This window comes from Cricetulus griseus, chromosome 8 (genome assembly GCF_003668045.3).
Source record: "Cricetulus griseus strain 17A/GY chromosome 8, alternate assembly CriGri-PICRH-1.0, whole genome shotgun sequence".
NCBI classification, from domain to species: domain Eukaryota; kingdom Metazoa; phylum Chordata; class Mammalia; order Rodentia; family Cricetidae; genus Cricetulus; species Cricetulus griseus.
This window is the reverse complement of record NC_048601.1, coordinates 23,424,325-23,436,885: the sequence shown is the minus strand read 5'-3', so window position 1 is coordinate 23,436,885 and position 12,561 is coordinate 23,424,325. Positions and strand designations below refer to the sequence as shown.

Here is a 12,561-nt window from a genome sequence, read left to right as displayed (position 1 = left end):
CTCCCACCCCTCATCTTCCTATACCCAGCTTCCCTGCCTGTTCACATCCCTCCTGTCCTTCAGCTTTATCCCCCCCTCTCTAAAACTCCGTGCTGGACCCCAGCCCCTTTAAAGCTCTCAACAAACCTCCTGATCAAGTCGTCTTCTTGGTGTCTCACTATTTAAACAGTTGTACTATGCAAACTCCCTTCCGAATTTTTCCTAGCTTAAATCCCTCAGTAGTCCTCTGCTTTGGATTAATTTTTACCCCCAATTTCCTCTCAATTTTATCTCTTTATTCCCTGAAGTTGCCAATATCCTCAACCAGTTTAAGCTCGTGTCTCTCAATTTTTTGCCCCAAAGATGGTCTAAATACTTCCTTTTGCTCCAACCACCACAAACCCTCAAACGTGTATCTCAAGCCTTTCTTTGCGGGGATCTCCTTGACACATTTCTATCCAAGGCATCTTCATCCGCTTTACTTCACATTAGCCCCGTCCTTCACTCTTGCATGCTGATTTCCCCTATCTCCTCACACCCTCTTGCCTCTCCCACCTCCTCTTCCCCACTCACTCGGGTCTCCTGCTCAGGACGCCCTTGCCGAGGGCGGCGGGGGATGTGTGCTGAAGCAGGGCTCCGGCGGCAGCGCAACAACTCGGGGGACGCTCCTTCTCCTTGTCGGCTACCGCCCCGGGTACCACCGAGTGCTGGTGGGGCGACTGGGGAGCCTGAGCCCTGCTGCTGGGGCCCGGCTGGGGCTGTGCCAGGAGCTGTCCGTGGTGCTGAAGCGGCGGCTCCGGCGTGGCGGGTGGGAGCTGTCCGTGGTCCTGAAGAGCCTCCTGGGCCGCAGTGGCGGCCGGAGCGGTGGTTGTCGGAGCAGGCAGTGGGGCTGTCGATGGGGGAACGAGCCCGGGCGGAGGCTGGGCTTGCAGAAGCTGCTGGTGTTCCCACAGGCTGCGGTTCTCCGCGCTCAGCTCGTCTAGACGCCGCTCCAGCTCATCGATGCGCTGGCGCTGGGTGTGGATGAGGCTTTGCTGGTTCTGCACGATGGCCGTGAGCTCCTTGAGGTAGAGCACGGCGCGCACCGGGTTCTCCAGCAGGCTCTCCATGCCGCCCGCCCGCCGCGCCGCCGCCGCCTGCACCCTGCCTGCGCCTCGGCGGGCGCGGGGAGCGTGAGCGCGCAGGAGCCCAGCAGCCCCGGCGGTCGGCGGCCTCCTTCCCTCTCTCTTGCTCTCTCCCTCCCCTTCCCGCCGCCGCCTGCGCGCGTCACCGCCACACAGGCTTTCGCACACGCACTGAGGGGCGGACCCGGCGCCAGGACCCACCTCCCACCTCTGGGCTTCGTGAGGGACTCTGCTTTCCGTAGGGCGGGGAGGAGAGAAGGGGGAAGAGTGGGGAGCTGTGGGGAAGAGGCTGGACTATGAGGGATGCTCCATGAGAGCCCAGGATGGAGATCAGTCCTACTGGCTAGGAAGGAAGAGCCAACCCAAGCAGTAGCGCTGGGAAAGTGCGATGGGACCAGGAAAAAGACAAAAAGGAAACTACTAGAGAAAGGACGAATAAAGGGAGGTGGGTACAGAGGAAGAGAGAAAGACATCTAAAAGGTCACAATCTCGTTTTCCTGTATCTAGCCATCTCAGAGGCTGGGGACCATTTTTAAGACCTTCTGAGGAGGGGACTCACCTGCCTCTTTGATGCTCAACAATATGCTTTTAGGGATGCCCTGGAATGTCCATGAACGGTCAAGAGATTGGAAAACATGTGTGGGCTGTTGCTTAGTTCTGTCAGGTGTAAATTAAAGCAGGAAGGCTCTCATACAGGGTTTTCTCTGGAATGACATCTCATGGCTCTTTGTACTAGAACAGAAACTAAATAGAGCAGGGCCTCTGTGGCTACTGCTTCCAGAACCTTCCGAGGCAACCATTCCGTTAGACATCTAGGAAGTGCATGCAATTAGTAAACGCTGGATTAGGAGACCGTATAATGACAAGGTTAGACCAGGGTGGATTTGTTGGCTTCTTATAGCTGACGAACAGTGGACAAAAGAGGTGATAATTAGTATTGAAATGTGGCAGTAAGACAGAGTTGTAACTAGAGTGTTGTCAGAGCCACCAGTCTGGGTTTCTGGGAAGTTTCTTGGCAGAGTTAACATCTGAGGAAGGACGGATTTTCCTGGAAGCCGGGAGACATGAATCAACATACAATGATCTGTTCATTTCTTCAGTCTTTGCATATAAAACACCCACTGAATGTAGCATCATATTAGGTCAGCCAGGAGGAAAATTACAGCAGGGAGGCTGCTAGTGCTGGATTTACTCTAGAAATGAGGTCTCAGGGCACCTGGAGTCATAATTCACATGCAACAATCTGTACTCATTCTGACTACACAGTTCAGTGGATTTTGACAATATATACCCAATCATTCATCACTACAAACAAAATGGCTACATGTAATAAGCACCCCTATGCTCTGTTCAACTTCTTTTCCCCCCTTCCCCCCGCCCGCCCAGCTAAGCATTCATCTGCTTCCTCTAAATGCACATTAGTTTTTGCCTGTTGTGGAATTTAATATTAATGAAATCACATAATGTATACTTGCTCCCATCTGGTGTGTTTGAGGTCCATCCATTCTTCTACAAGCACCATTAATTTATTTTTATTTTAGGGTGAGTAGAAGCAGATATAGCACAATCCTTTCTCCCATCTACCTGTTGATGCTGTTGATGGGTATTTTAGTTGTTTAGCACTTTCATTTTAAGAAAGAAAAGTTTGTTGATTGCACTGCAAAGGGAAAAGAGCTGGGTAGACGTTTGCCTTGATGGTATAGAATCAGTTGCTAACATTATTAAAGGACAGGTGGACACATGTTTAGAATGTTTTGCCAAGAGTAGAAATCTAGAATTGAAATTCCTGGATTGTTTGAAATACAGGTTTAGCTTTGGAAGAGACTTCCTGATGATCTTTTCATAGTGGCCGCTTTTGTTCTCAGTGGCAGTGCAGAAGCCTCTGGTGTTTCTCCTTTTGGGGATTTCTTTGTGCTGGGTTGACTTTTATTTTCTTTCAGCTCTTACAAACACTGTGCCAGGGTCCTTGGCTAGCATTTTCTGACGACCCATTCTTATTCCCATTATGACTCAAAAGATGGAGAAAAATAGAAACAATGTAAATGGCAGGGACGTGGAATTCTCAGGCAGAGTTTTGAAACAGCTGCTCTAAATATGTCTAAGGATTTAAGGATATATGTGAACACAATGAGGCAAGAAATGTGATTTTAAAAAATAACTAAATGGGATTTCTAAGCAGTTTTCACCTCTGAGAATGTAATATCTGAAATGAAATTTGTTCTGGGTGGTATTCCTGGCAGACAGATAATTCGGAAGTTTTAAGCGTCAGTGAGATCTAACATAAACTGTCTAAATTGGCTCATGCTCCTCTATAGGTCACTGAGTCTCTGGTGTCATTTCCGTCAGTTTTTTTTTTAATTTTCTATGTTACAGTTTGAAGATTCAACTGTATAAATTCCATCTTTTAAAAAAATACCCTTCCAATTTCGTTCTGGGTTGACTATGCTTGTTTTCACCTATTTTGGGTTCTCCTTTTCCTGTCTCTGTGCATGTGTAGTAATTTTTTTTAACATTTTATTGTGATTTCTCTAAGTCCACATTTTGTTGTTTTCCCTTAAGATTAATGGCCATTGTTCTAGCAGTAGAAAAGTCTCTTGGGGGTTGGCTTGGTTTTGAACTTTGGCAGGATGATGGTGACCACTCTAGGGCTGACTCATCTTTCCTGATGAGGGCTGATCTCTGCGCTCTTTCCTCCAAAGTGTACGAGCCCCAAGAGTTTAGCCCACAGCCCACCAGTGCTTAGTCTTACAGCGATCCATGCTGTGCATTTCAGCTTGGTAACCATGAGGCAGAATGGAAAGACAGAACATTATGGGACATAAGCAGTGAAAGGGGCCCCTCATCTAGGAACCATGTTGAAGCTTTCTGTCAACTGGGAGTCAAGGATTCCAATACAATGAGCAACATTTTATAAAGTACCCTCTCTCTTTCCAAATAAAAACCTGAACATTTGTAGACATCTTGTCAGAAATTCCCTTTATAGTTAAGGAGTGCCTTCTAATCCCCTTGTGCAATCCCAGTGACTCCTGGTTCACCCTTATCAGATTATAGCCCCATCCAAGATAATTCTTGAGCCACCCTATAATTTCACTTGTCAAAAGGAGTAGCCCTTTCAAATGTGGCTTGAGAGCTACCAACAAGGTATATATGGTGACTATTAAGACACTTAACTATTACTTCCCTTTAAAAGTCTATGCCCCATGGGTGGTTGTGGTGCACACCTTTAATCCCAGCACTTGGGAGGCAGAGACAGGTGGATCTTTGTGAGTTTGAGGCCAGCCTGGTTTATAGTGCAAGTTCCAGGCCTACACAAAGAAACCCTGTCTCAAAAAACCATAATAATAATAACAATAATGATGATGGTGATGATGATGATAGCCCATGCCCATTTGAATATATCATATTCTTTACCTGGATGTCTCTCTTTCTTAGCCATTGTGCTTAACATCTAAGGTAAAAATGTCTTTTAGTAAACTGCAACCATCCATTAAGAAGTCCACACCCATGCTCTCACCACACCCATGCTCTCAGGTATGCCCTGAGCATCTTGCTCTTTTCAATAAAATCTAACTCTGCTTTGTACTGTTTTGTCCTGCAAATCTTTTCTGCATCTAAAACAAGGATCAGTTTTTATTTTAGTTGAGTTTCCTAAGACAACTAATGACCTCCTCTGGCTGCTATGAGTGACAGCAGGGAGCCGTGTCTCTGTCTCTGCTGCCTTTGACATTTGGCAGCAGATTCAAAGGGGATGCTTCAGTTTCCAGAGGTCCTTCCTTACCTTCTGTCCTAGTTTTCTTTCTGTTGCTGGGATAAACATCATGACCACCAGAAACTTGTGGAGGAAATATAGTGATAGTACATTATGAAAGTGTACTGGCTGGTTTTGTGTGCCAACTTGATACAAGTTAGGGTCATCAGAAAGGAAGGAGCTTCAGCTGAGGAAATGCCTCCATGAGATCCAGCTGTAAGGCATTTTCTCAATTAGTGATCAGTGGGGGAGGGCCCAGCTCATGGTGGATGGTTCCATCCCTGGGCTGCTGGTCCTGGGTTCTAAGAAGGTGGGCTGAGCAAACAATGGGGAACAGTAAGCAGCTCCCCTCTATGGCCTCTACATCAGCTCCTGCCTCTGGGATCCTGTCCTGTTTGAATTCCTGTCCTGACTTCTGTCAGCAATGAACAGCAATGTTGAAGCATAAGTCAAATAAACCCTTTCCTCCTCAACTTGCCTTTTGCTTATGGTGTTTGTCAAAGCAATAGAAACCCTAAGACAGAAAGAAAATGAAGGCAGGAACTCAAGGCAGGAACCTAGAGGCAAGAACTGAAACAAAAGCCATGGAGCAATAGTATTTACTGGCTGGCTCAACCTGTTTTCTTATATAACATAGGACCACTTGTTCAGGTTGGCACTGCCCACTTATTTATGTATGTATTTATTTAAGAGTACTGGGGTTAGAACCCAGGGCTTTATGCACACTCAGCAGGTGTTCTTTCATTGTGGTAGTTTGAATGTAATTGGCCCCATAATCTCATGGGGGATGGCACTATTCGGAGGTGTGGCTTTGTTGTTGGAGGAAGTGTGTCGCTGAGCCTGCTTTGAGGTTTCCTGTGCTCAAGATACCATCCAGTGTCTCAGTCCACTCCTGTTTCCAGCAAGATGTAGGACTCTCAGCTACTTCTTCAGCCCCATGTCTGCCAGCAGGCTGCCACGTCCCACCATGATGATAATGGACTGGATCTCTGAACTGGGAGCCACCCCAATAAGACGTTTTCCTTTATATGAGTTGCCATGGTCGTGGTGCCTCTTCACAGCAACAAAAACCCTAACTAAGACAGTCACCATGCCACATGATCATCCTCCACATAAAATTTGAGTCTCAATGTAGCGTTGACTTCCCCAGGCAAGGCAGCACTGTGGGAACTGGATCACAAAGCTTTAGAGTCTAATGTTCAGACTCTTCCCCAGTCAATTGTGAGGAGCAGGGAAGCCTGGAAGGACAGCCTCATTTTTGGGTTCCTCATGCTAGACCATGCTGTGAGCGTTGGCCTCTGGGTGTTGTGGTTCTTCTGTCTTTCTCTGCCAGCTTCACTTTCAGCATTGTAGAAGTCTATCATCTCTCCTAATGATTCCAACCAAATTGGACCATTTACTCTTTCCCAAAGTCAAACATATCTTCTATATTTCTGATGTTTTATACTCTAAAGTGCTCTTCCTCATCTCAAATCCTTACATGTTCAAATCTTGTCCCATCAAGGCTCTGCACCCTCTGCCATGAGTAACTTCCAATTTCTCTTCTTCTGGCTGATTCCCATATCAGCTTGCTCTGGCTCTCCCTGGTAGTCACTCACATGCACGCACATGACCTGTGAATGCTCAAACCTGGCCAAATCCCATAATAGAGAGAGATTGGCATCAAGTCTCTCCCCTAGAAGAGAGAGATATTGGCGATTGGCAACTTCGGAGAGAGGTAGGAACACCTCTAGAGTGTAGCTCCTGGTGAGTTGTTGACCATGCTCCAGTGGAAGGTCACACATCCAAGAATGTTTGGGCAGTGCAAATGGAATCTGATGGGTATCAAAAGGGCAGGGAGGAGGTACACAAAGTTGGATGGGGAGGGGAGGGGAGTGGACCTGAGAGGAGTTGGGGTAGGGGTGAATATGATATAAACAGATCGAATGAGATTCTAAAAGAATTTTAAAAAATGAAACTGGAGAGCAGGTCATTAGCTGTGATACTTACATGCGATGGCTGATGTTATTCGTCAACTTCCTATGAATTCTGTTGGCTGAGCTGAAATAAATGAGACTATCAGCTTTGGGGAAATAAAACAGCCAGCCTTTCCTGGGAATGTCTAGCTCTGCTTTTGTGGGCATTTGCTTCACTGGCGTATAATAACAAGGCCACTGGTTCTAGTCAGCATATTTATTTCACCCCGTGTTTGGTCTCCAGCCTATGGCACCACTAGTCCTGAAACCTCTAGAAGTGGGGCATGGTGGGAGGAACTTAGGTGCCTGGGGCATGCCTATGAAAGAGGTATTAGAGCACTGGCCCTGCCACCTTCCTCTCCTGTAGGGAGCCAGCCTTTATTAGGGTACGGGATTCTTGGCTCAGGGTCTCCGCTCTGGTAAGCTTATGCTCTCCCTCTCTCAAGATGCATTAAAGCTTTCCTGCAGAAGGATCCGAGTGTCCTGTGTGATTCTTGCCGGCGAGAACATAGCGCGCGGGACACTCTCCCTTATTCTGGTGCCTAGCTCTTTTGACCAAGTGTTCCCACCACAATGCGACAGGGCAGGGCCAGAGACAACAGAGCCAATCAATCATGGATAGGAGCTTATGGATCTGACACAAGATAAAGTAAGAGTGTAGCTCACACTTGTCATTCCATCACTCAGGAGGGCAAGGTAGGAAGGAGGTCTTAGTGCATAAACAAACAAACAAAAGCAAACAAACGATCAAACTTGTCTCCTTTACGGCCAGGTTACCTCTGATGTTTATTAGAGCAACGGGAATCTAATACAGAATCCTGGGGAAGGATAGTAATTCCTCCAAAATTGTGTGTGCGATCAGCAATTCCACGAGTGTGAAGCACTTGGAAGAATATCTAATGGAGTGTGTACCAGGCGGAGAGCTGTCTTACTGCCGAGAGGGTACTGCGGTCCTGATGTAGAGTGCTTTCCCAGGCATGCACCTCTTTCATTCTTCACCCAAAGTCCATGGAATATTATCATTCATCTCATTTTACAGAAAAGGGAAGAGTGGTGGAGGGAAATAGTGACTCACCTGTGCTAGTGCCCTCCTTTCCCTGGAGGGGCTTCTCTAAGGCACAGCCTGGGGAGGGATCTGAATCTCATGCAGCCAGTGCCAGTTGGAGGATGCATCTCACAGTTGGAGGGACTCTCCAGGTTGCCTGGTTCAGGTCCATTTTGAAGCAACCAGGCTCTCTGACTTGAGTAAAATACTCTTCTGTGCAAGTTGTCATTTCTTGTTTTTTTTTTTTTTTTTTTTTTTTTTTTTTTTTTTTTTTTTTTTTTTTTTTTTTTTGATTTGGGGGTAGAATAGAATCATGGAAAATGAAACAAATTCTGTGAAAGGCAGCTGAGTTGGAATTCTCCCTCCCTCCCTTCCTAACAATGTTACTTTTCTCAGGGTCCTGACCTGGACCATTGATGTCACAGGGTTGCTGGGAGTGTACAAAAGATCTGAAATGGAAAATTTACTGTGGTTATACAATCTGGGGTTTACCCATCCTAGCCTCTGAACACATCTGGGAGCCCCTCTGCTCCTATCTGTGTCTGCTCTACATGAACAGGAATATGACAAATGAATTGTTTGGGATGTACACCCAGATCCTAACAGAACCTTCAGATCAGCTAAAGGTAGGAACATCCATTGCCCACCATACCCCCACCTTCTGTCCCAGCAGGTAGCCTGTATTGACTTTGCAGAAGGCTGGAATCCTCCAAGAAGGACACACTGAAAACTCAGCGAGCCATGCAGTGGGATGGTATAGGAACACTTTGCCAGCCTCTCTAATGCTGAGCTTGGAGAAGTGGCATTGGGTCTGTGGCATGGCACTGAATATGATCCAGGAAGCTTCTAGCTAGAGCCACAAGATGGATAATGAACCCAAGTTAATCCTCAGACCTGACCTCTGACCCCATAGCTATGCGTGCTAGAATCAAGGTATGCCTTCTCATGGCCTAAGGAGTTCCACTGTGGAGTCAGTGTGGGTGAGTCACAGAGAGGGAAAAAGCATGAGATATTGCCTCTTTAATTTTTACAATGTCCTATATACAACATATTGTGATCAGCCATCCCCATTACCCTTTCTGCCTTCCTCTCACCCCATACCCCTCTCGGTTCCCAACTAGTCCCCCTCCTAGTTTCATATCTTTTTAATTGCTGGCTGAGTTTCATTAGGGTTGTTTATGAGTTAGGGTAAGGGGCTGGAGCATGGGCAACTTGCCAATGGCCAAACTACTGAAGGAATCCCTACCCCACCAATAGCTCCCCAGGAAGGTGTGGAGCTCATGGGCTTCTCCCCCAACCATAGTGAAATGTGGAAGAGCCCAGTCTTGTGTAGGTCTTGTGCAGGTGCCCACAGCTGCTGTGTGTTCTTGATTGAAACAGCCTTGGCATAACTGGTGGGTAGTATTTCATAGCACTTCTTCCCATCAACTGGTTCTTATGTTTTTCCTTCTCCATCTCCCTTTGACCAGGCATGAGTCTCTGCATTACCCACCATCCATTGATAAAAGGAGCTTTCCTGTCCCAAGCTGACAGCAGTGCTAGTCACTGGGATAAACCTCAGTATTTAGGAGGCAGTTTGACATCATGTTTAGCAAAACATGATAGTAGTAGGTTCCCCCATGAGTGACTATGCCCTCCCTGGCCATGAGCTTTGGCCAAATTTACAGGCCTGTATTCCCTTCCATGGAATGGGCCTCAAATCCAATCAGAAAGTGGTTGGTTACCCCTTAAATAGCCATGCTACTATTGCACCACCAGGCATCTCAGTGTTATAGAATGCTGGATCCATGGCTGGGTAAAAGTGTTGAGTTTTTCTCTCCAGCAGCCTGGATAGTACTTTCCTGCACTAAGAATGTTAGCAGCGGAGGTGGGGGGGACTCCCAACTTAGCTCCAGGTTGATTTCTGTGTCCTATAGCCAAGTGGGTAGGATCTCAGCAGTAAGGTCTTCACTCAAGTTATGATTGGCAATCAAGAGCAATGGCAATAGTGTGTATTGTTTTGGGAACTACTCGGGTCACAACTCAAAAGGAAGTTATCCCAGACCTGGGACTGAGGTTTTAAAAAGTCTATGACTCCCCGGAGCAGCATTATCCAGCCATGCAGAATAGCAAGGAACCACGTCCTCTTGTGCACCCTCCTCAGTTCAGCCAACCACTCAATTTCCCTGGTTAGCAGACCCTGCCCACAACCTCTCAGGGTGAACAAATATTTCCCTTACACCTGATTATCAAACTTCAGGCTGGCAAATGGTAAGCTTATTGTGTGTGTGTGTGTGTGTGTGTGTGTGTGTGTGTGTGTGTGTGTGTGTGTGCATATAGAGCTGTGATCACCCTCCCATTTCTGTTCTCTGCTGGGCCCAGTCCAGTCCTCTGAGGGCCCATCAAACCACCTCTCTAGCTCTGATTTCTGAGAAGAGGTATGAAGTAGGGAAGGGAGAAGAAGCCCAGCCGCCTGGGCTTCTCATGTCGCATCTGTCTGCACACAGATTCTGTGGGCTGCGTGTTTGACAAGTTCTTCTAAAATACTCTCTTGTTCTGAGTGCTGCCCACACTTCCTCACCCTTACTCACAGAAACCACCCTAAGGGTGACCTAGGAAGTGGGAAGCAGCCCCAGCACCGCGCCTCAGGGACTTTTCCACTTTCCATAGTAAAAACTAATGGTTACCAACCTTCCTTTATGTTTAGTCATTGCTAGATAAACTTACATGGAACTCAGGTAGGAGGATGGATAGATAAGCAAACTGGTAGGTGACTAAAATGGGAGTAGTGTAGCTAAGTAAGTGTACAGGTTACAAGGGTTCAAATCTTTCCTCTGCTGTTTACTAGATGCATGACCTAGAATAAGTCACTTAACCTGTTTCCTCATCTGAAAACAGGCAGTTAAAGGCCACCCTGTAAGAACATTGTGACTGCTGCTTGGACCGATACCCATAGAGGAAAAAGGTTACCCCTACAGCAAGTGCTTTGGATGTGTGCCCTGTATAGCTATTCTGCTACTAAATTCTTTCTACTGATGGCTGAAATTGGAGAGATTCTCCTTTGCCCCAATTTGTTTGGTTCCTAAGATTCTGGTGGTTTTGAGGAACCTTGTTTTAGGACACTTAACATAGTTCATGTTTTCATTTGACAAAGTAGAATATGAGGCCCGGGGACAGGACATTACTTGACTAAAGTCACAGACAGGCTAGTGTTGTAAAGCCTACCTTGAGAAGTGAGGCCTTCAAACTCACGGCCTTTGTTACTCACAGAAGTCTTTCTGCACCCACTGAGCCGTGGACTGCACATCAAGGCCAGGTACAAGGAATTGGAGCATGCCCAGTCACCTGCAGAACTGACCTAGGCTGAGCTGCTGTACTCCATCTCCACTTCGATGGATCCCAAAGGTGGCATGCTGATGAGGTAGAGTTCCAGCTGTCTTCAGGAGAAGGGTGAAAGAGGACCAAAATAGTGAGCTGAGATGATTAACACTTGGGTCATGATATGAAGAGGAAAAGGGAGATAGCAATGGGAAAAAGGATGAGAGAGCAGGGCAGAAGAGGGGAGGAGGTGGGATCAGGAACACTAGGGATGTTTGAGAAAGCTGTATAGAAACCTATTTTATAAGCTTTGTCTATCTATCTATCTATCTATCTAATCTACCTGTCTATCTACCATCTTTATATCTGTTATCCTCTATATATCTATCCATCTATCATCTATCTGCCTATCATCTTTATATAAAAGAGTTTAATTGTAATTGAAGTTACCATGCATAGGGGATAATGCTCTTCCCAGATGACCAAATAAAAAGCCTAATGCCCAGTGTGGGATACCCCCGACTCAAGTTGTTGATCAGGTGTCTTCCAGAGAGCCTCTGTGGTTTTTGTGTTATGATGAAAACCATGATGAAAAGCAAGCTGGGAAGGAAAGGGTTTGTTTCATTCACAGCTTATAGTCCTTCATGAAGGAAAGTCAGAGAAGAAACTCAAGGCAGAAACTGAAGCAGAAGCCATGGAAATATCCTGCTTACTGGCTTGCTCCTCATGGCTCACTCAATTTGTTTTTTTTTTTTTTATTCAGCTCAGGACTGCTTGCCCAGGAATGAGATTCCCACACACACAGTGGGCTGGGCCCTCACACATCAATCATTAATCAAGAAAATGCCATATTAAAAATGCCTACATGCAACATGATGGAGGCATTTTCTCAATTGAGGCTCCCTATTCCCAAATGACCCCCAACCTTGTGTTAAGGTGGCCAAAACCTAACCAGAAGATGCCCCAAACAATACAGATTATCATCATTGCTCTTGTTTGCCCTCCAGAAACTGCTGGTAAGACCCTACTGCTGAAGACACACTTTGGTCATAGGATAGGGAAAAATCAAGTTAGTATTGACCAGGATGCTTCCTTCATGCTGGTTGGCTTTCATAGTTCCAGAGATGCTATGTGAGCTTCTGGAGGGAAAAGTCATCGATATTCTTGCCCTGTTGTGAGCCCTGTGAACTACAATATTGACAAGATATGCCTGTGAGTGCAATAGTGGCGTGCATGTTGTGGGATAACCAACTACTTTCCGACTGAAATTAAAGCCTGCTCAACAAGGGAAAGCATATGCTTGGAATGATAAATCTGTCCATGAACCCATATTAGGGAGCTCACAGGCTCCAGGATGAACCTAAGATGGTTATTCTGATAAATAGATACAGGATCAAAGTTCCCTCTAAAATT

General features: G+C 46.3%; 1 protein-coding gene across 1 annotated transcript in view; it reads right to left on the bottom strand.

The window, feature by feature from the left end:
- Iqsec3 (IQ motif and Sec7 domain ArfGEF 3) overlaps positions 1 to 1,088 on the bottom strand; it is a 94,809-nt gene extending 93,721 nt beyond the window's left edge. The window contains exon 1 of the mRNA XM_027429351.2: positions 553 to 1,088. Within this exon, the coding sequence (XP_027285152.1) occupies positions 553 to 1,088 (536 nt within the window). The remainder of the gene's footprint in view (positions 1 to 552) is intronic.
- Positions 1,089 to 12,561: the final 11,473 nt, after the last annotated feature.